Source organism: Sodiomyces alkalinus, assembly GCF_003711515.1.
Source record: "Sodiomyces alkalinus F11 unplaced genomic scaffold SODALscaffold_10, whole genome shotgun sequence".
Classification (NCBI taxonomy): domain Eukaryota; kingdom Fungi; phylum Ascomycota; class Sordariomycetes; order Glomerellales; family Plectosphaerellaceae; genus Sodiomyces; species Sodiomyces alkalinus.
This window is the reverse complement of record NW_021167088.1, coordinates 1589919-1612883: the sequence shown is the minus strand read 5'-3', so window position 1 is coordinate 1612883 and position 22965 is coordinate 1589919. Positions and strand designations below refer to the sequence as shown.

The 22965-nt window shown below is 51.2% G+C and overlaps 4 protein-coding genes across 4 annotated transcripts; all 4 read right to left on the bottom strand.

The window, feature by feature from the left end:
• Window positions 1-64: 64 nt before the first annotated feature.
• SODALDRAFT_283397 (general substrate transporter) lies at window positions 65-2017 on the bottom strand (the record flags this gene model as incomplete). The annotated part of the gene is made up of 4 exons (XM_028608408.1): window positions 65-1295; window positions 1390-1623; window positions 1717-1793; window positions 1925-2017. 4 exons carry the CDS (start codon window positions 2015-2017, stop codon window positions 65-67), a joined length of 1635 nt encoding a protein of 544 aa, XP_028463952.1.
• Window positions 2018-10021: 8004 nt separating this feature from the next.
• SODALDRAFT_346215 (hypothetical protein) lies at window positions 10022-16664 on the bottom strand (the record flags this gene model as incomplete). Its single annotated transcript, XM_028613244.1, has 8 exons — window positions 10022-10054; window positions 10178-10234; window positions 10291-10432; window positions 10542-11472; window positions 11566-11945; window positions 12095-14393; window positions 14485-15610; window positions 15644-16664. The coding sequence occupies 6 exons, from the start codon at window positions 16662-16664 to the stop codon at window positions 10310-10312; spliced, it is 5880 nt and encodes a 1959-aa protein (XP_028463951.1). The 3' UTR covers window positions 10022-10054; window positions 10178-10234; window positions 10291-10309.
• Window positions 16665-17304: 640 nt separating this feature from the next.
• Window positions 17305-21661, bottom strand: SODALDRAFT_328513 (heme peroxidase). The gene is made up of 5 exons (XM_028610712.1): window positions 21238-21661; window positions 18536-21164; window positions 18205-18423; window positions 17845-18121; window positions 17305-17771 (listed from the first exon to the last, which is right to left on the bottom strand). The coding sequence occupies exons 1-5, from the start codon at window positions 21444-21446 to the stop codon at window positions 17644-17646; spliced, it is 3462 nt and encodes a 1153-aa protein (XP_028463950.1). The 5' UTR covers window positions 21447-21661; the 3' UTR covers window positions 17305-17643.
• Window positions 21662-21746: 85 nt separating this feature from the next.
• On the bottom strand, window positions 21747-22826 carry SODALDRAFT_363006 (hypothetical protein; the record flags this gene model as incomplete). The annotated part of the gene is made up of 6 exons (XM_028614520.1): window positions 21747-21861; window positions 21940-22144; window positions 22181-22323; window positions 22394-22492; window positions 22569-22669; window positions 22782-22826. The coding sequence occupies 6 exons, from the start codon at window positions 22824-22826 to the stop codon at window positions 21747-21749; spliced, it is 708 nt and encodes a 235-aa protein (XP_028463949.1).
• Between the last annotated feature and the right edge of the window lie 139 nt (window positions 22827-22965).

Sequence of the window (22965 nt, the reverse complement as noted above, 5' to 3'; positions counted from 1 at the left end):
CCATGGATACCTGGATTCGCGCAAATAGCAAGTCATCCCACTCACACCGTCGTAGACCACCTCCTTAATTGCCCTTCGGAGCTGGGCTGGGTCGTTCCTCGATCTGGGCGACATCGGCCCCCTGACCACCCTTCGGACCAGCCGCCGCCTGGTCCACCGACGCAGTCTCGACATCCTGCTTCTTCCCAAGACCCTCCTGGAAGCCGAAGAGGGCGTTCATCGACTCCAGGCTAAGGCCCTTCGTCTCGGGGATGACGAACCAAACAAAGATGGCCATGGAGAAGCAGAAGCACGAGAAGAAAATGTAGGTGCCAAACCCACCGACCCCCATATCCTCCAGCATGGGCGGCACAGCGCGGCTCACGACAAAGTTGAAAAGCCACTGCGTCGCCGCAGCATACGAAACATTCGTGGCGCGCAGCCGAGCGGTGGCGATCTCCGACACGTAAATCCAGCACACGGGACCCCATCCGAACTGGAACATGCACGCGAACAGGAACACGCAGACGAGGGCGACGTAGCCGGCGGCGGAGACGTCGCCCCCGATCTCGGGCTGGGCGACGCGGATGAAGATGCCGATGTACAGCATGGTCAAGCCCTGTCCGATCCCCGTCCAGATGAGCGAGCGGCGGCGGCCCAGCGAGTCGGCGACGAAGACGAGGAAGACGATGACGGCGATGAGCTTGACGAGGCCGTAGATGCCCGTGGCGAAGAGCTCATTCGACTCCCCCGTGACGCCCAGCGTGGCGAAGATCTGCGGAGCGTAGTAGTTGATGGCGTTGGTGCCGGTCATTTGCTGGAAGAACATGAGGGAGATGGAGATGAGGGCGCGCCTGCGGTTCGCGGGGACGAGCCACATTTCCTTCTGCAGGCTGAGCCAGCTCGCGCCGGAGAGGATGGCGTTCTCTTCTTCGATGGCGAGTCGGATGTTGTTGAACTCTTCGGCGACGTACGGGTGGTCGGGCGGCAGGGCGCGGACGCGGGAGAGGACGGACATGGCTTCTTCCCACTTGTCTTGCTTGGCCAAGTACCGGGGGCTCTCGTTGCAGAGGAACATGGAGATCATGAGCAGCAGGGGAGGCACGCCCTGGAAGATGAGGGGGATCATGTACCGTGCGGTTCCGGTGATGTGCTGGATGCAGCCGTAGTTGATCCAGTACGCCAGGAAGATGCCGGTGACGATGAACAGTTGGTAGATGCCGGTTAGACCGCCGCGAATGGCCCGAGGGGCGTTTTCGGCGACGTAGAGGGGGTTGACCATGGAAGCGAAACCGGTACCGAAACCACTGATGAATCTGTGGAACGGCGCATTTGTCAGTATTCGTATCGACGGAGCAAGCAGAATGTTAAGACGAGGGGAATTCTCCAAGTTCGTGTTCGCTATCGTACCTGCCGATGTACATGGGAGCCAAGTGACCGGAAGCAGCGGCCTGGAAAATGACGCCGATGACGCTGAAACCGCCAGCGGCCCAGATGAGGACGGGTCTTCGGCCGAAGCGGTCGGCGGCCTGGGCGGCGAGCAGGGCACCGAGGAAACATCCCGCCTGGAGGGTGCTCACGATGTTGGCACTTAGGTTGGCGCGGTCGATGGCGCTAACATATTCATCGGTGAGCTTGTATAGCCTGTGGGAAGGGGATGAAATCATAGTTAGCTTCATGTTTCGTCTGAACGAGGGGAACAGAGAGAGGGAGAGGAGGGAGAGAAGGGAAGCGCACTCTTGGAACTCGGGCATACGAAGGACACCGCCGATGACTCCCGTGTCGATACCAAAGATCAAACCACCGAAGCAGGCCTATTTTCATAAAATGCGATCAATGATTAGCAAGGGGAGTTCCTAGCTGACCCTCGACGTGATGACATTGATCTCTATCCTGGGGGTGATTTGACTTCAACCACACCACAGCAGCTTCAACTTGAACGTACCGAGCAGGCAAGTGCATAGACCCTCCATCCATAAATCTCAGGAGGATCCTGCTTCATAGCCTGATTCTTGACGATCTTTTGCAACAACGACATGATGGCGGTGGTGTGATGGTGCGGCCGGGAGAGAGGGGTTGTTGTCGGTGAACTCTCAACTCCTCAACTATCTTTGTTTGTCCTTCTTTTGCTCTCCGTCTTTCGTCTTCCGTCTTCGGCGACTCGGCGATGAAAGATGCACCGCGCAGTAAAACTTGAGCTTCCCACAAGGCCAGCCAGGAAGATGCACCCGTCGACCGTGCGCTCTGCGGATTGAGAAAGGACGAAGGAAGAGGCAGCACGAGGAAACCGCGGGGCAGACGATCGGAAGCTCGGGACAGTTGCACAGACAAGACCAGACCCCGAGTATTTATACTCCCGTTAGTATTACCACTCTACTCCAAGGTTGCCCACCACAATGTGCGACGAGCATGGTTCGGTAGTGGTAGACTCCGCTGGTCCCGATCAGTTAAGAAAGGAAAAAAGAGGAGAAGCTTGGGGAGTCTTGGACGTAACATACATGTGTGTATGTAGGATCTGCAACTGCATGGGGAAAAGCGAAATGGGCAATGGCCCGTCGGGGTGACATGCCAAGACCGGTTAAGATTCCGGGGAAATATCAATGGCGGAGAAAGAGAAGCCCCCATAGGGAGCCCGGGGCTTGTCCAGGGTGTCCCAGGGTGTCCCAGCACAGGCCTTTCCTAAGGTGTCCCCAGCCGTCTTATTCCGCAATGGGCCCCCTGTAAGCCTCCAAGCCTATAACGCGCCACAAGCGCCTCCCCACGGTAGTTGAGTTGCACCCACCATCAATGTCAGATGCCTACAGCCACCTTATCGGGGTGTGACTTGCGTTATTTCTGTAGACGGATAGGGTACTTCCGACCGATGTATCTATATTAATTTCCCCTCCTTTTACTTTATAGTTAGATATTTCCGCAGAGTATTTTTTACTCTTCTTTAATGCATATATATATCTTTTGCGTACCTTATTTATATGCTAATAGTTATAAGCCCGGCGTTCTAATAAACGAAGCTATTCCAATAGATCTTGTAGCTTTAAGGTAGTCAAAATAGCCTTAAGTCTATAGCGGTTAGCTTAGTATTATTGGCTACGTCCGCCTGCTTTATTTTAACCGTTATTCCGTTATTCCCTTATTTAAATCGCTTAACTTACTTAAACCTCTTGATCGTTTTATCGCTCCTTATTTAATCAATCGTTATAGTCGGTTTCGATAGTTTATTTCCCTATAGTCCTAGTTAGACAGACCATAGCCTTAACTGCGGCGTTACCTATAATAGGCTATACGATCCTTACCTTACTAAAAGAATAGCGTTATTAGATTAAGGCTATTATACAGATAGCCTACGCTAACTAGGTCTCTGACTTTATTAATCTAGACCTTAACGAATCTAAACGTCTTTAAAAGCTCGAATCCTCGGAACCTCTAGAGCTAAAAGAAGGTGACGAAGATAATACCTAGGATCGTAAGTTTAAGCTCTAGAACGTAAAAGAGAATAAATATTAGTAATAGTAATAAGGTCTAGCTACTTTTCACGACTATATCGCGAAGATAGTTAATCCTAACCTTAAAGATTAGTACGCGGGGAAGAAGGAGGTTAAAGATATCCTAATCGCCTTAAAGGACCATCTCAAACCTACCAACACTGCCCAGAAGTCCCTAGTCAAGAAGAGATAGGAAGAACACATACAAAATATACGGAGGATACCCTATAAGCGTTAGCTTTAGGACTTTATATCGCTATGCCGAGATTCGAAGACCTATAGCGTTAGATTTTCTAATACTATAGAGGATTAACTCGACGCGTTTTTTAGGGCTATCGGTACTATAGCTCTAGAGTAGTTAGAGGCGCGCTTTATAGAGATTTTAAGGGAAGATAAGGAAGACTAACCTATTATCGAAGAGGTTATAAACGAATATACGGTTTAGTTACGCTATAGGTGTCCCTACAGGCTTAATAAGAAGCCTATAGCGTTATCGTTCTATACGGCGATATTTCTAGGAAAGGATAAAGATAGTAGATAATAGCCTATTGATTAGGGAGGTTAGTAGTAATAGAGAAAGGAGGATTCTTCGGTAAAGGAATATATCTACGATTACGTTAAGATAGGAAGAGCTAAACGCTACTGTTATCCGTGGAGTGGCTGCCCGAATGTTAATCCGATACGCCGCTAAAAGGGCTTTACGCCTACGAAGGAGGTAGTAGAACGCTACGACCGCGTTATTAAGAGCTAAAGTGCTTCTAAGTAAAAGAGATTTAGGGAGTATATTAAAAAGGATATCGATAAGGCGAAAAATAAGGTAAAAGAGACTAAAGCTAAGTTACTAGAGAAAGATTAGTCTAAGGAAGTATCTAATTTTATTAATAATAGGGAAGAGGATTCTGACGATAGCTTTTACGATATATATTTTGCCTTTAATTTCGTGGGAAAAGAGGTGGTATCGTCGACCTTACCGTCGGTTTTCTCGCTCCTGCAGACTAAATAGATGGTTAGTAACGATCTTTTTAATCAGTTATTAATCGATTCGGGGTCCTTAAGGTATATAACGAATTAACGCTACCTGCTCAAGGACTTCTAGCCTATTACCACTATCGTTAGATTTTAGATAGGTGGTGGCACCTTTAATCTAGTAGAGGGGTACGGCACCCTGCGTCTTTAGGTTAAAGATATAAAAGGTTATCCTTATACCCTTATGCTGAAGAGCGTGGCGTTTATAGATAGATATCCTATAACGCTGCTAGCGACGCGTAGGTTATAGAAGGATTAGAACGCTGTTTTTATAACCGGTAGAGATATCTTAGTAATAGACCGATATACCTGCCTGCCGTTAATTAACGTTAACGGCTAATATACCCTTAAACCTACTAAGGGCACGCTATAACGCTTATAGTAACAGAGCTATTTTAATAGCTTAAGGGAACTAAAGCCTATAAGCGTGGCCGACGCCCGTTTATAGCATAAGAGGCTAGGGCATACTAACTCTTAAGCACTGGCATAGCTGTTAAAAGGGTGCGTAGAAGGCATCGTGGCTTTAAAAGGAAGAGCGGCACCTTTAGTGGTGGACTGCGAAGCTTGCGCTATTAGTAAGGTAAAAAGAATAGTATCGCGACGTCCATCTACTTATAGGCTAATAAGGCCTTTTTAGGGGATTAACGTGGATTTAGTTTCTATAGATCCTGCCACTAACGGCGACGATACTATTGCCCTGTTCTATAATCCCTGCACGTATAAAAACGTGATAAGAACGATACTAGGGCATAAACACGTACTATCCTCAATAGCTAACTTCGAACGCTTCTTATAAAGGTAGTATAAACTGCTTATTAGTGTGATTAGACTCGACGGAGAGAGGGCGTTATAGAAGAAGCTGGATAACTAGTTTTTAGATCGTGGTATCCTGCTAAAATGATCGGCTCCTTATATAGCCGTATAGAATGCTAACGATAAACGGTATAGGGGTATTATCTTCGCTATCGCGAGGGTATTAGTAGATACCTTAGGCTTCTAATAGGATTTATAGCTAGAGATTATTATAGCAGTCATATACCTGTATAACCAGATTCCATATAAGGATTTAAGTTAGTAAACCCCCGAGTGAGCGTTAAACGCGTGGCTATAAAAGGAGGGCATTGTTAACTTTATAACCACTAATCCCTTAATTACGCACCTAAAGAGGTATAGTTATAAGGCGTACGCGTTAACTGCTAACTACCTGCGAGGAACGTATAAGAACGAAAAGCTCGCGCCGAGGGTATATATCGGTTATTGAATCGGTTACGAGGGCACTAATATTTTTCGGATTTAGGTGCTAAAATTAGGGAGGATCCTACGTATAAAGGACGTCGTATTCGACGAGTTAGTCCTTTATAAAAACAGGGGAGAGGAGCCTAATATGCCTTTAGAGCTGTATAAAGAGCTTAATCTACCGTTAGATTAAGGGCGAATCCACGATCCTTTTAGCGTTATAACCGATATCGTCGATTTCGGTATACCTATAGTAACGCAGCAGAACTCTATAATAGAGGCTTTAGAAGAGGGAAGAAGGCGTTAATAATAGCCTTAATCGTTAAGATCTAGGGGGGTGGCCGGCGGTAGTAGTAAAGGATTAAAAACCACTACTAACGCAAAAACCACCGAAAACGCCTCTAAAAACTAATAGGTTATTAACTAAGAGGTATTACGTGGAATGGCTACCACGGCTACGGCAGGCACGGTTCCTACCATTATGCCTGCCGTTATTCCTGCCGTTAGTTCTTCCTCTTTAACTACTATTTTACCACCCTCTTTAAGAACAGCACTAAATTTGCCCTCTTTAATAACCTCTTCTTTAAGGCCTATTTATATGCCTTTTTCGCTACCTCTTAATAATCCTCAGACACCTACAGCTACGACAGTTAAACGCAGCGATTAAGAGGAATCTAAAAATACCAGCGGTTCTTCCTCTTCTAGTTCTTCCTCTACCTTAGAGGAGGCTATAGGAGAGGCCACCGACGATGCCGTCGGAATAGGATTATTATCGCCTGACTAATCCGTTCTTAAAGAGGCTATTGCCACTACTATTACCGCTACTCCTTAAATAACTAATCTATAAGCAGTAACCCTATCTTTAGCAGCTAAGTCTAATCCCACTACTACTACTGCTATTACGGCCTAATAACTAACCTCTTATTCGCCTACTTTAGCTTTAACGCCTACCCCTATAGGGCGGCCTACTCGTAATCGCCGACCTCCTTCTAGATACAACGATTACGTCTCCCACTTTACCTTCGAGAAGCCGAAAAAGCCGCTATTACGCCGCGAGATACCTAAGGAACCGTTAAATTAGTCTTAGATACTAAAGAGCCTATATAAGCTATAATAGCTTAGGGCAGCCGTATAAGAGGTGGATACACTTAGGTTAATAGGCACCTTTAAAGCAGCAGAGCTGCCCTAGGGAGGGTAACATACCTTAGACCTTAAATAGGTCTTTAAGTATAAGGTTAACCTGTCGGGGTACGTTAGTAAGTTTAAGGCGAGGTTATACGTGCGAGGCGATTAATAGCCTAAAAACTACCTTAACGCCTATGCCTCCACCCTTATAGGAAGGACCTTTAGGTCGTTAATAGCTATTACTGTCTATTTTAATCTGGAAACACGTTAGCTTAATACCGTTAACGTCTTCACTAACGCCACCCTTAACGAGGAGATCTACGTTAAGGATCCGCCCGGCTAGCCGCTGCTTTAAGCAGTCAAAGGCCCGAAGAGCGACGAGGACCTTAAGGCTATTTTAAAGCTATCGCGACCACCTTTACGCGGTATATAACGCCTGCGTAGGGCGTTATATAGTCTTCGGCGTTCCCCTAAGCTATAGCACGAATAGCTCTCTTCCGTTTTAGATAAGTACGACCTAAAGTAACTAACTAAAGATAATTACGTCTTTAAAAGTAAGGAACTAATCGTCTTCTTCTACGTGGACGATATTATTCTGATCTATAGGAAGGAATATTAATCTACTACTAATTCTCTTATATAACGGATATAGCAGCACTTTTAAGTAAGGGATCTTAGCCCACTTAAGTGGTTCCTAGGGATTAGAGTGGTTCGCGACCGCTAATAACTTCGGCTATAGCTTTCCCTTAAGAACTATATCACCGAAAAGATTAAGGCGTTATAGGTAGATTATAGTGGGCGTAGGATTAAAAGCCCTCTTTCTTTTCCTAACGTTTTAGAATTATCTGCTACCGACTAATAAGCCTCTATAGAGTTAATCCACCTATATCTACGGAAAGTCGGTTCTATTAATTACGCGGCCTATTAGACCCGGCCTAACGTACCTAAAGCTGCTTCGAGGCTTACCGAATTTAATACTAACCCGTTAAAATAGTATCACGATACCGTAGATAGGTGTTTAAAGCACCTCGCCTCCACTAAGTCCCTATACCTTTACTTTAGACCACGTAATAACCACTTATAGCACGCACTTTACTATGCTTCTAATATAGCCTTTAGGGACGACTATAAGACGCGGTATAGCTTTTAGGGCTACACTATATTATTATTCGGGGGTCCTATAGACTAGAAGGTAAATAAGTAAATCAGCGCTATAACCTCTAGTACTAAAGCCGAGCTTATAGCACTTTCTGCTACTACTAAGCAGTATATCGTAATTAGGCGTTTAATTAAGGACCTAACCTTAACCTTTAAAAACAAGCCTTTAACAATATACTACGATAACGACTAAACGAGGATCCTTTTAGAGGCTTTACGCCCTTAGGTTATATCTAGATTAAAGTATCTAGATATCCATGCCCTTTAGATCTGATAGGTTGTTTAATAGAAGAAGGTCCTGGTCGCCTGGATCTTGGCCTAAGAGATAGTTAGCGATAGGCTAACTAAAGTACTTCCCCCGCAGAAATATAAGGCGTTTATATATCTATTAGGAATAGAGGTCCTAAGCCAGGGGGCTTAAGGTAATTTATAAGAGGCGCGGTGCTAAGTTTAAAATCTGTAGCCTAGATTAACCGTTTTTAGTGCCCTTTAGATTGTTATTTGGGCACCTGTTTTTACACGTTTTTGACGTTTTTAGGCATAAAAAGAGCGCGCTTTTTAATAAGCCGTTCTTTAATCGTTGGATTGATATCTAGGCCTCTATTTTACCCTAGATTTACGGCTTTAATTAAGCAGAATAGTCAGGATTAATCCTGCAGTTCTAGGAGGGTATATTAGATGCCTATAGCCACCTTATCGGGGTATGACTTACGCTATTTCTGTAGACGGATAGGGTACTTCCGACCGATATATCCATATTAATTTCCCCTCCCTTTACTTTATAGTTAGATATTTCCGCAGAGTATCTTTTACTCTTCTTCAATGCACACACACATCTTTTGCGTACCTTATTTGTGTGCTGACAATCAACGTCGTTCTCCAAGTCGAGGGGGACGTCCACGGTTCCAGGGAAATGTGGATAAATGAAAGTCCACAAATCAGGGTTCCTCGTCCTGACCGGGGGGTCATGGACGAAGTGGACAGACGCTTCACCTCCGCACCTCCAAGCCGGCCGCCCGCTGCCCGCTGCCCGCTGCCATTAGCCGTTGTGGCATGCGGGGTATTGTTTAGTATTTCCCATGGTCTATGATGCCCGTGCTTTTAAGGTTTATCTTGGCCAACGAAGCTGTTTGAGGGTGATGATGATGCGTGGGGACTGGGGGCTTATCTGGGTTTCCCCAGATCTCCCTTCTTCTCACTCTTCCCAGGGCTTTGGAATCACTCCTTCTTTGTTCCCAAGCTGCCCAGACGGCACTTCTCCAATACACCAACCACACAGAAGTTAGAACGGGGCTCTCGTTCTCCACCTTCTGGGCAACACGAGGGGTGACTTGATTGGTGATACCATGTGGCCAGGATCGCCCTTTTTTGACCTTGGCCTCGCAGATTTCTATTCATCTTGAACATCCAGGTGATGTCTGAGTCCTGACCTATCTTTGGTCTGCCTTGGCACATGGCATGGCATGGGTATGAAAAGTTAGAACACATAGCATGTCGCATCGACTATCGCCGACACCCCTCCCATGGTCCCGTCCGAAAGACAGCTTCCTTGATCGTCGTGCCGAGATATTCAGTGTCCAGACAGCAGCCGGACTCTTCTCTAATAGCGGTTAGGATGGAAGCGAGCGAATGAATATCCAACAAGTCCGCCCCTGTTCATCAACTCGCCACGAACACATCCCGCCGTGGCTGCATGGAAAAGTTACACGCCATGGCTTTGGGCCAATCGCTCTTCTATAACTGCACGTTTACATCGCTGCGGAGAGCTGTCGGTCTACCGATATACGGACAATATTTGATATTCACCCCAAGTCAACAGAAGGCCCGTCAAAGTTGTCATATCCGGGGTAACTGAGGGTAACGAGTTTATACCATGTTTGAGTCCAACATGCTGAATTGGGGCACACTGCATCGTGTGTCATGGGTATAAAGCTAGTTAGTTGGAAGCCTTGGAGTTTAGTTGCTCTCGTAACTGGGCCATTGCAGGTAGCGCTTCTTTCAACCTCGAGAATCGACGCCCCTGGGTGATATATCAACGCCGAGGCTGTCTGAAAAATGGATTAGAGACTAGTTCGAGGTTTGATCTCTCAACTGTGAGTCTGTGACTAGCACAAGCCTCATCTAAGTACTGACATGTTGAAAATAAAGCAAACAATTCCAGTTAAACATACGCGCGGTAAGAGATATAAGTCACACGTGCATGCAACATTCATCGTAGCCCAAATCCCCTAACAATTTATTCTGTTAGACCTCTGACTTCCTTAACGATGATCCCAAATCATACGTATCATAGAATCCGTTAATCACTCCATCTCCCTTGCCCGAGACACTCCATCTACTAGCTCGTGATCCTGTCCCCCAATTACCGCACCACACTCGGGGCAGCGAGCTAGCTGCATCGGCATTCCGCACTCCCCGATGGCGAACTATACGTTTACGTGTCAGTGAACGCCTTAGCACACATCATGCATATAAAGCAAGTTGAGAAACATGAGAACAAGAAAAGCACAATGACGACAGTTAAAGGCCACATACCGGATGTCCATTGGCGCAAGTATACCAATGTCCCGAGTTCGTGCTAAGGCCTCGTGGACCGCCAACCATGGCCGCCTTGATAGACTTCCTCTCCTCTTCCGTCACTACTTCATATCGTGGGCCGCTAAGCAACCGTTGTTTGGTAGATTCGACCGCTTTTCGAAGCTCCTCACTATCCGCCAGGCCATCGCAGAGGCGCAGAGCATCCTCAAGGTACTCAAGAGCAGCATCACGCTTCTCGCGAAGCTCCGCATGCAGGTTGCTGAGTCTCGCAAAGGCGAGCATGGCGCCGATTGCGACGCGGGGGAGTTTTGCCTCCTTCGCCTTGGTGATGATGTCTGTGCATAACTCTGCGAGGGTCTCCGGTGACTTTGTTAGACCCGTGGGTTTGGCTTTGGCTTCTGCGGACTCTGGTTCCGGCTTCTTCTGGCCCGCAACGGCGAGTTGATCCCGTGCGATCACTTCGTGGGCGTGTACCTGCACCAGAGCTGCTCTCAGGGTCACTTGTCGATCCAGGACCGACACGAGCAAGGTTTTGCGTGTTTGTGGCGACTCCAACGAGATGTTCAGTCCGTCGATCTGCTTTACCAGAGACGCGGGGCCGGTCACTTCTCTCTGCCGGGTTAGGATGGCGTCGAAAAGCTTCATCGTGGGTTGATGCTCGAGATCCATCGCCTTGCGGTATAGCCCAGCATCATGAAACAGCTTGAGACCGGCCTCGTACCGTTTTCTGGTGGCTTGAAAGAACTCCATTATCCAGGATGTCTTGGACGGGTCCCTTTCAAGATCATCCTGGACCTCTTCCAACCGCTTCTCCAGTTCTTGGATCCCTCGAAGGCCGTTGGTGAGGAATCGCTTCGCCGTCTCGTCCATGACAGCTTTGTTGATCGCGCGGTTATACCGTCTCGTCGAGAATTGGCGGATCGGACGTCTGCAGTCCGGGCACGCCGGCACAGCCATGGACATCCGAGCTCATATGTCCCGGAGACCGGTATATTCCCCCGTCCTCATGTCCATGGTATACATTTCTGCCATGGAAGCATGTCCATCTATCGTCTCTCCCGTGTAGAAGTGTCCGCAGCCGAGGAAGATAACGGGGTTCTCGTTAAGGTCGACTTCTGAGTATCTCTTCATCTCGAGCAGATCGACGCAGGCGTCCCCTTGGTCGCCGCGCACTCGACAGTACCGCGTGTCCGTGGGACACTCTTCGCCGCAGTAGCTGGGACATGGATATCCGCAAGAGAGAGTCTTGTCGCAGCGCTTGTTGCATGGAAGTCTGTCGCAAGGAGCGGCGCACGGCATGGTGCAGGCCTTTTTGTGCTTGCAGGACCAGGTGCATTTCTCGATGCAGGGGGAACATGGCTTGCTACAGGTAGAGCTGCAGCGAGAGTGAGGGCAGCGGACCTACGATGAGTTCATGTTAGTACTAGTTGTCCCTCATTGCCAAATGGTACGTGTAAGTGATCCTTTAGTCCTCTTGGACCACAGCAATCGACTCCATCGCCTTGGGAAAAGGGGGAACAAGAGAAGAAAAGCAGCACAGACAAACTCACCTCGCATTTCTGCTCACAGCTTCCACACTCTTCACCGTCATGGCAGACCCTGGAACACCGGTGATTGCAGGTCCCAAACGGACGGTCACAGGTCTTCTTGCACTTCCCGTGTTCGAACCCCACGGCGCCATTCTCCCCCTCCTTTCGACAGGTCGAGCAGACCCCGGGACACTGATGTCCACATGCCAGGAATTCCAGGCACGGCGTAGGACACGAGAACGTATCAGCCTTGACGTCCCTGTAGCACGGGACTTCAACGTGGTGCTCGCATCTGGGGACGACTTGCTTCACCCTAACCGTACATCGAATCTTGGATAGATTGAGAGTCTCAAAGCAGCGCACCTTCTGCTTGATATGACCACATGGGAGCACGACGTCCTTCACCCAGACCTGGCACTGTCCGCACTTCTCCCCACAGAGCTTGGGGCAAACATGCCCGCACGTCGTACGAATCCGCGGGCAAGGTTGAGCGCATGAGAAAGCGTCGTGCAAAGACTGCGAGTGACACGGCGCCTGGCACTTGTGTCCACACGGCTCGAGCCGCCGGTCGCAGGGGAGCGTGCAGCCCCCCTCGGGGCTCTTCTGCATGAAATCCTCCGGCGTGGAGCAGAGAATCGGGGTGTCTTCGTGCCGGGGACAGCACAGGGAGATAGATGTGCCGACGGCCCCTGACTGGGAAAGCCGGCCGTGGACGCCCTCCCACATGGGGACGTTGAGATAGGTCTCGGCGTTGCCGATGAGGTACATCCCGTGCTGGGCTCGGCTCAGGAGAACGGTGATGCGGTTTTCGGTGCGGAGGAATCCTACTTTGCGGGTCTGGTTGCTCCGGACCAGGGACACTATGATGATCTTTGCTTCCTCTCCCTGGAAATTGTCGACGGTGGCAAGACGGAGGGTTTGGATGAGACTCTTCTTTTGGAGGGCCTTTTGCATGCCGGTGCCCTCTTCCTCTTTGGGTTCCTCTTGGTCGCCGCTGATGCCCTCCCCTTCCCGAGCCAGTGTTTCCAAGTCTCGGTCGCTGAGGGTGATCTCGAAATCCTTGCTCAGGGCTGCCCTCAGCTTCCTCAGCTGACCGGTGTAGGGGGTCAGGAGAGCAATATCCGAGCTCGAGTAGGCACCCTGGCGGACGAGGTGTTTGACAAGTGCCGTCGCCATTCCCACCTCCCACTCATTGCTATGGGATTTCACGCGAGCCTCGTCGTCCCTCGACGTTTCCGGGTGCTTGTGGTCCAGCCAGAAGAGATCATGCCGCATACCCACAACGGACGGCAATTTCGCGACACTATCGTGGTCCTTGAGCTTGGGATAGATCCCCCTGATGAGCTGGGATATCTCGGGCCGCATCCGTCGCTGGACATCAAGCTGAGCCACCGGGGCAGGAAGCATTCCCGGTTCGCCGAGCGCCCGTCTCTCAAATTGGCTCCGGTCAAGCTGCCAGGCGAGGCCTTGGTGAGACTCGAGACTAAGCGAGTAGTTCTGAATCTGCGGTCGAAGTTGCAGATGGTCGCCGATCTGGATGAAGTGCTCCACCCCTGGCATGAGAGCCGAGATGATGTGCGGCTCGAGGACCTCGGCGGCTTCCTCGCAGACGACCACCTTGGCATGGATGCGGCGGAGCATCGCAATGTTTCGTGACAGACCCGTGGTGGTTATGCCGATGACGTCGGCCTGGAGGAGGGCGCGACGGTTCAGGTCGTCATGGACGTTGTGGATGGTTTGTCGATGGCCCATCGCCTGGTCCAGCAACTCGAACAAGCGCTCGCTCTCTTCCTGGCGCATGGAGGCTGCCCAGCTCTCGGCAAGGATCCAGCGCTCGGATTCAGATAGTGAGTGGATGCGATTCTCGGCGCGACGAGTCAACTCCTCCACATCCACTGCCGAGGTGGTGTCATTCGTCTTGAACATGAATCCTTTTGACTTTCTCCCAAGCCAGACGGCCAACGGATCATCTCCAACCAGCTCGAACCCGTCCTCGTCCAAACGCTGAAGTTGCGCGTGAATCCTTGGATAGTAGTTCGAAAGAAACTTTCCTAATCCCTCCCACGTCGGTCTGTTCCGGCACTTATGGAGAGGCTTCAGCTTCTGCCCGACGTTTTTCAAGCGTTCTTCCAATTCACTGTGAGCCTTGCCGAGGATATGTCTCTCGACCCGCGTCTTGTCGAGCTCGTTGGCGACGACCCGGAGATTCTTCCCTTCGAGCTCTTCAGACTTGCTTCGCCCGCCAATGCGGATGACCTTGGAGATGCCAAAGTGAAGGAGGTGTGTGAGGAACTGATCCAGGGCGTGGTTCGTGTAGCAGCTGAAGAGTGATAATAGTTAGCCAAGAGTCCTGCAGAGTGAAGTGTATACGTCTTCCTCACATGCATTCTTCGGGGGATCATTGAACTTACATGACGAGTATAGGGCCGAGCTTTGCTTTCACTTTGTTGTGGAGGAGAACCCTCATGAGTTGAACACCGACGTAGGACTTTCCAGTACCCGGCGGCCCTTGAATCAAAGCGTACTCCCTGGTCAGGGCGGCGATGAGACCCTCGCATTGGCCGTGATCAAGACCAGTAAGTTGCTCAATTTTCCCCATGTCAATATTTCTGTGGGAATCTGGCTGTGAAGCGTCGATGGTTAAGGGTTCGCCTTTGGTAATGGGGTCGAGATTGAAGACGAACCCAGGGCGACGAGCATATGCCGGCGGCGGGATCTCGCTTGGCTGCCCGGAGTTTGGATCATTGGGAGACCCAGGAAGGATCCAGCGTCGCAGGGCCATGTCCCCCTCGCGCATCATCTTCTGGAGGTTTTCGAGAACGGGAACAAACGTCCCTGGGATCAACCCGTTCACCTCGACGAGGACACCTTGACTCTTCTCACCGTGGGCTTTCATGAGCAAGGCCACGTTCTCCCCCGAAAGGGTCGCGAGCTTGACGCCGATAGCGGGCGGTTGATTCTTGGAGACGAGGCGGATGGTGTTGCTCCGCCTCTCTCCCTTCTCGGCCCCCTTTTTCGGACCCTCAACCCTCTTCACGGTGACCTCAAGGAAAAGCAACCGCTTCTCATTCCCGTCCGGGAACATAAACGCCACGAGCTCCCCTTCCTCCAGTCGAGAGGAGTCTTGCCACCAGCGACGTTGTTCGTCCACAGACTTTTTTCGGAGCTGATACGGAAGCTCAAAGACAACACTCGCCTGTAGGGGGTTCGGCCCATGTCCTTCGACAAAGACGTGTTGGATGCTCGCTTTTGCATAGATCTGAGCACTCTTGTCACTGTTAAACCGAGGAACTGAGCGGTTGCACGAAACATCTTGGGCCAGTAGATCTTTGAGCGCGTCCTTGACCGGACCGAAGATGTCGTGGCGTAGCAGCCGGAAAGCGCAGTCCAGATGGCGCTGAACCGGATCTTCGATGACGTTGGGCCTGGTGAGGTCGGTGGACGGGAGATATTCGGTCTCGTCGCTGTCGATCTCGCTGTAGGTGGGGAGAATCTGGATCCGAGAGATGTCGGCAAAGTCGTTGTCGTGCCGGCCTCCTGGGAGGGGCGTTTTCATGGGGAACGTAGAACGGATGGACCGAAGGTCCATGTGCTGTGGGACTCGTGCATTGCCTTTCCCTTCCGAATTCGGGGCGTCGGCAGCTACTCGAGCCTGTTCCCGCTTCAACAACTGCCACAGCCATGCGAGACGCGCGGGGATGGCTGTGTTGGCATCGAGGTCAGATTCGGCCGAGAGCTGCTCCAGTTGGTTCACGAGTGGGTTTAGATCTCCGTTGAAGCAGACACGAAGCTGTCGATGGAGGAGCTGGGAAAGAGCCTCGAGCATGAGCAAGGCGACAGTCGTATTCTTGGTTTCGAACTTTGACTCCAGGCTCGGTTCAGCACAATAAAAAGCGTAGTATCTTCGCAGTCGGTCGCATAATTTGGTCAGAAAGGAGATGGCCCTGTCTCCGTTTGCGCCACCGAAGAAGGTGTAGATCTCACCGACAAAGCCGTCGATGGAGATGGGATCCAGCAGCGCGGGATGGGTGATGACCTTCAGATAAGCCATGGCAGAGATGACAGACCTATCTATATCGCCGTCATCCATGTTCATACTAGTTGCCATGTACTCGTGGCCCCTGAGATTATCGTTGACCAGGTCCTTGGCGAGAAGGTGGTGTATCTGGTGGTTATCTTCGTCTAGGATGGCAACAGCGTTTGTCCAGAACTTATAGGCATCGGTATTCGAAACCTGTCGGGAAGGTTGCGTGGAGGAATTGAACAGTGAGCGACCACGGTTTGGTCTAAGCAGTCTCTTGACATCCCCGTATTGATCCTGAAAGTCGAACTCCTGACGAGAGGACTGGGTGGGATGAGTGCCGTTTCCACTGGTTGACTGTCGCTCGTTTGACGTCTCGAGGTCGTGAGAGTATCGACAAGAGGTCCCAAAACGACAAGAACCTGTTCTCTGAAAGAAATGACAGACGCCTTTGCTTGGGGTTTTCGTGTCATCACCTCTCGCCTTTCGCCACGGCGTATCACGTCCCCGGCCAGGGCCACCCCCTCGGTTGGACGAAGCCCCGGATCCACGACGCCACGACAAGGCCATGATCTAAGAAAGATACTCGGGGTGTTTTGATGGAGAATGTGGCAGCTCTGTCTCTAGAGGAATGAGGTGTTGTTCTCGTTATCCTGATATCAAGAGAAGACGATAGATCCATCCATGAATGAATCAAGAAGTGTGGTTCTCAGGAGTCAGGATATGAGTTAGGAGAGGATATTTAACCTAGAAATTTCCAAGGCTAGGCAGATACATTTCAAAGCGCACATCAAGTCACTGAGCCGGACATGACCCTCTCTAGGTGCCCTTCATGGTGGTCGGCCTCCCGCAGGGCCTAGGGCTGTGAGCCTGTGACCATCTCAGCCCCAACCAAGGCTGTTCGTGCTCTCTGCCTGATTCCATTTCTTGGTGTATTCAATACATGTACAAAGAACATACAGCCTCTATAACGAAGAGGGGTATTCCATTCCATTTTATGTACCTCTTGGCTTAAGTTATGGAGAGTGCACGCGTCGTTTGTTGCTGGGCGTCTGGTTGGTCATGTTGGTGAGGACTCTGCTCTGCAGCCAACGTGCATTCATGCATAATGCAGTGCATCCGCCTCACTTCGGCAGGCCGCGGCCGCCTAGCCAAACAAAACTGGATAAAGGGTCAAGGCTGTGTAGAATGCGTTGGTAGCAATAAAAATCCCCCCTATTCGCTTATGTTGGACCACGATGATACCAGACACTATCGTCTGTACTGAACAGATGGATGACCATCATGTAAAGGACACGGCTTAAGCTTCCACTCTGCCTTGCCAAGAAGATACAGAAAAGTCAACAGAATACGCTGGAACTTGCTAGAAGAATGTCTTGGACTCTTGGGTAACTGCAGCTCCATGACTTGGTTTATTATGGAGGCGGTAAACATTGATGGAATCACCGTCTTTTCCTCCCTTAACAGCCCCTGAGTCCTCACATGTGCATAAATTTCTCATTCATTGATTTCATTCTGACATTCCTATCACGTATCCACGTCCATAGTTCTAACCAAAGAACTTAGCCTTGCGCTGCTGAATCCCAAAGTAGTACTGCTGCAGGTCAGTCGCCTTCGTAGGCTCCCTATCGCCCTCAAATGTGCCCTCTCCCCGGCCATCAAAGTGAAGTTTCCAAGCTAAAGGAGATATTAGCAAATTACAGAACAATACGAACACGACAGAGCCACAGAGAAGGAAGACTAGACTTACTGCTCGGGTCGAAACTAAGGTAGGACCAGCTGTCGTTGAGGTAGGACTTCTCCCCTCCAATGCTGACCGTCTTGACCTCGCCCATCTTGCCCGGTGCGGGACGCAGGCCCTTGAGATCAGCCACGAGCTTGACAAGCCCAGTGACGAACGTGCTAGCAATGTGTTTGCCGAAGCACTCGTGGGACCCGTAGCTAAAGGCACCCACAGCATCCGTCTTGCGGTTCGGATTGAATGTATTCGCGTCGACGACCTCATTGGGGTTACGACCAGCCTCACCCTGGGAACAAGTGCGTTCAAGTTAGAAGAGAAGGGTCCTGACAGGAAGAAGAAAAAGAAGGAGAAGTGTGGGATGAGACTCACGATGAGCATAATAACAACGTTACCTGGCTGGATCGACTTGCCCTCCAGCTCAGCCGGCTGCGTCGCAACGCGCACGTTACGCTGCGAGCTCGTGAGACGCTGTGCCTCTTCGACGTAAGCATGAAGGGCGGCGTCGTCGTTCCTGTGTGTCAACTTCTGGACTTCGGCCCAGATAGAAGCGTTGTCCTTGTGGAGGAAATACTCCATGACCTCGTAGAACTGAAGAAAACGCAATATTAGCATCTTCATCGTGCCCCTTTTTTTCTTTTCAGGGGTTCACCGTCCACCCCCCTTCTCCTCTGTCTCTCACTCAGAAAAGAAAACAACTCACCAAAGTAACAGGTACTCCAACGCCACCAAAAGCCGTCAGCCACATGGTATCGACGATCTTCTCAGCAGAGTAGCCCTGTGCCAACAACTCCTCAACAAGCTTGAGACCACACGAGCGAAGTGAGTTCTTCTGAAGATACGCCTTCCGGGTGAAGACGGAGGACAGTGCAGAAGCAACGCCGAATCCCAAACCACGGCTGCGCGAGACCTCGTCGACGAGCTTCCGGGTCGAGCTGATAATGACGTCTGCACCCTCCTGCGCCCTCCGACGACGGTTGAAAGCCTGCCCAGGGTCATTGTTATTAGCGCCCCAAACACGGATATTGAGCAGGTGACGGTAAAGCTCAGCATGACTGAGCGTGCCATCAGGATTCTCATCGGTGCGAAGGTCAAAGTAGAACATATCAGCCAGCAGCTGCGCGTTAAGGGGGATAGCGACGTCGCGGATCAGGTCGATCTGATGGAGCCCCTCCTTGAAAGTGAAGGTCTCCTTCTCGACCAGCTGCGCACCCACCCTCTCAATAAACTCATGCACCGCCTCGTGCAGGTTCGGAATCTTGCTCATCGCCTTGGTCATGTCGCTCCGATTCTCCCGGTTCCGGGGCTGGTCGCCCGCCAACATGAACCAGCCCAGGTCCTTACCCTTCGGACCGGGGAAGATGTCGTTGGTGGGCTGCAGCCACGGCACGACGAACTTGGCCGGGTCGCCGAGCACCTCCTTGATGGCGGCGCTGGTGGAAACGACAACGGCCTTGCGAGGAGGCTTGGGGTCGTCCAGCGTATACTGGTCGATGGTCCCAATTTTCCGGGCGATCGCCTCGTTGGCCTTCTTCGTGTACATGGGCTGCATGACGGCGACGGAGTTGAAGGGGAACCAACCGGGGAGACCGCGCTGGATGAGCTTGTATAGCATGGAACCGCCGAGGGTTTTAGGGTCCTGTTGGACTTCGTTGTAGCCCCAGGCCGTCAGGTTGGAGACGGTGTAGTCGAGGGTATTAAACCGGTCCGAACGCACCAGCGTTATGGCGTCCGAGAGAACAGCGCGGCCGAGGGTGTAGTTAGGGCAGATGCCGCACCCGGGGTGACGGACGGGTTTGACGTCTTCGACCATGAGTCCGGGGTAGAGCTCCACCATGTCAGGGTCGGTGTACAGCTTCTCGAGGATGCCGGCTATGTCGGGATTTGGGTTGATATCAGTGAACGTCTCGTGGCGCTTGAGGCCGAAGAATTCACGGAACTCGTTGAGAGAAGCGACTTGCCACTTGCGCGCCTGGTTGATGCCGAGAATCTCGACAATCTTCAGCGCTTTGGGGATCCTACGGGCGCCAAAGCAACCCGCCGGGTCCTCCATAGCCTCCTTGAGGATGCGCACGAGGTCTTCGTCCTTGAACGTCCCATCCTCCTGACGCTCGAGGTCGTCAAAGGTGCGAGCGCTCGGATCCTTGGGAATGCTCTGCTCAAACTCCAACAGAGCTTCACCCAGTTCTACCCAGCTGACGTTCTGCAGATCGTCCGGGCTACGTCCAGGGAAGAGTTTGAGGAAGAACGTGTTAATCCACCGCTCGTCCTTCTTGGAGATGCAGGCGTGGAAGCGGTACAAAAGGTTGAACTCGACGCTGACCTGGTTGCCAACACCACGAGGCGTGCCCTCGCCGTCGTACTGCTTGCCAATCTCCACACGGGGGTCCAGCGTCCAGTCGCTATCGGAACAATGCGTGTTGGTGATGGCCCGGAGGTAGTCGTGTAGGCAGATGTTGATGTACAGCCCACCGACGATCAAGCGAGCCGTGTTGAACAGGTCGTGGTCCTGCTTGGCCGCAGCCCGGGCCTTGTCCTCCGGCGAGGCATCCTCGCTGCACGCCAGCGTGAAGCGTCCGTTCTCGTTGATCTGGAGCAAGACGTCGCAGACGTAGTTGTGGAAACGGCTGTAGAGGACGAGCATGACGTTGACGCCCGCGGGTTGACCCAGCAGCCTCTTCTCGTGGAAGGTGTCGGGCTTCAGTTTGCCGTGCTTCATGGTGCGGACCTCGAGCTGGTCTTTGAGAGAGGACCCGTACAGGGGCGCCAGGTCGAGGTACGACGACGTATCGGATTTGTTCATGTCGGTACGGCTGGTCCGGAAGATGTCGTGGATGATGATGGAGGCATGGTAGAAGAGCATGGACGACACGCCAGCCGGGTTCTCCTTGAAATTCTCATCATCTCGAGCCATCAGGAGGTCGAAGAGAAGACCGGGGTCTGGTTTGACTCCGTGAAGTCGCTTGAGTGTCCTGACCGACTTGGCGTAAGGGGTGCCGGCCTTGCCCAAGTTCGGCTCGAGGATGTTATTGAAGCTCCCGTCAGGCATTCGGTATTGAAAGAGACCATCCGGACCTTGTGGCACGTGTTCACGCAGGACCACGTCGCTATCAGGGGCCTTGAACTCAATGGTATCATAGCTCTTCGTCGACTGGTGGGGTTGGGGCTCCTTGGGGTTAACGACCTCGTACTTGACATCGCCGCCAACGTAGCTCAGGGGCGGGTGTTGGAGGCTGTCCCAGAGAGTGTCGATGAGTTTGTTGGTAAGCTGGGTCCTGATCTTGGATGTAGAAGGGAGACCTGTGAGGATGCCGATCAAGAGCTCGGTCGTACTACTACTTGTCAGTCTCAAGTTTGCGTCTCGGAGAGGTCAGGTTGTGAAGATGGTAGCACAGATCTGCTTACCCCTGCTTGTCATCAAGGGGTTCTCCCTTGCTCCTCAGCTGCTTGATCAGACCTGCGAGCTCGGGTATAGACGCCTGGCTCCTGACACCAGCATAGTCCTTCACGAGCTGGGTTGCAATCTTCAAAGGGTCGTCGAGAAGACTGCCGCTCGACTCATGGCGGGCCTCTCCGTACGCTTCACCAGCCTGGAATTTCTCATTGGAAGACATGGTTGCGCCAGAGATTTAGTTTTTATCGGTATCAGTAAGAATTTGATAGGGATGTGAATAGTAAGCAGCACGAGAGAGTAATGGCTGCTATACTAGAGGCATAGGGAGATATATATCAACTCTCGGACGATTCCTTCGACGCCTCTCGAGTTCCCTTTATACGTGACACGAGAGGTCGACCCCCAGGCAAGTTACACGACACTCACAGACCTATTAACGCCCCGAATCATCTTGCTACAACGGAGGGCACAATGCAACAAGCAACACCCAGCCAATATCCGACATGACATACGTCGTAGCTCATTCCTCAGTCTCTTGGACATCCGGCATTGTGATTCCTGCCGCCTGCTCGCCAAAACGGTCCAAAACGGTCCAAAACCGCATGCTGCCGCTAGGAATATGGATGCAGCTGCCTCTGTGCAATGCCCAATGGGAGATTCGCCTCGGTGCAATCGAAGTGTTTTTGCACTGGTATCAGCTTTGAGGCAGCCACTGCGTAAGTTCAGAGCTGAGAAAGGACGAGAGGGAATGGTAAGGGGGGGCAGCAAACAGGTCAGACCGGGCAGACCGGGCAGACTGAGCACGAAGAATGGTGGTGGAAGACCACATGCAATAGATGAAGTTGAGATTTGATACGTTGTACGGCACATGCAGACGCCTCGGAATGGAGGTTGACGACACTCTCGAGTTGACCCCTGCTCATGACATGATGATCATGATGATCTTTCACCGACGACTTCCAAGCAAAGTCACCCATGTTGACGCGAGACCGCGGCCCAGGCTGCAGCTACGGTTGCAGCTCTCTACCACTGTCCTCAACCTCCGCAGCTCCTCGAATAGCCACCCACAGGTCCCAGACTCCAACCCACCCCTAGATCTAGCCGCCTGACAGCAAAAGAGGGCGAACGGCCCGGGGCGGAATCCAGAGCCAAGAAGTTCTAGCTCACGGCCAGAAGCAAAGACGAAGATAAGTGCATGTGTAAATCAAAATCATTCGTTGGCGCAGGCGGATGGTGCCGACCATATGCATGTCTCGGAGCGATGGCCTCAAACAGTCGTTATATCGTTCATTTATTCGTCAAAGCGTCCTCCTGCCGCTGCCCGGTGTCTTACTCCACGCACCGCTGACCGCTCTTCGGAATGAAGTCTGCAGAGTGCAGACGATACATGTAATGTAGGGACTCGGAAAGAGTCAAGCCACCTCGTAGACATTGAGCACATATCTGGTGAAGCACAGCATGGTTTCCCCTCAGACTGTCAGACCCAGGACACGCGGTTCGAAATCTTATACGTCAAAGTCTGGGCGGGGACCCGGAGTCTTTACTGTTTTCAAACTCTGCCCTCGAATGACTTGTACGTGGATGCAGGTGTCGATTGCATGTGGTCAATTTATCCTCTGCATATTAGCAATACGAGTCTTGGATGGACCCAATATGGATAGATCATCTCAACGACAAGAGCTGGAAACCCCGATAGTCTCCCCGAAGACAGTTACCCCTAATGTCAACTCCCCGTCAAT

Bases quoted from the DNA above. Each gene is read 5' to 3' on its own strand.
- SODALDRAFT_328513 (XM_028610712.1), bottom strand. From the start codon at position 21,446: ATGTCTTCCAATGAGAAATTCCAGGCTGGTGAAGCGTACGGAGAGGCC. The intron at 18,424-18,535 runs GTGAGTTGTTTT...CGTTTTCTTCAG, and splicing joins TTGGAGTACCTGTTACTTTG to TTCTACGAGGTCATGGAGTA. The intron at 18,122-18,204 runs GTGAGTCTCATC...ACTTGTTCCCAG, and splicing joins ACGTTGTTATTATGCTCATC to GGTGAGGCTGGTCGTAACCC.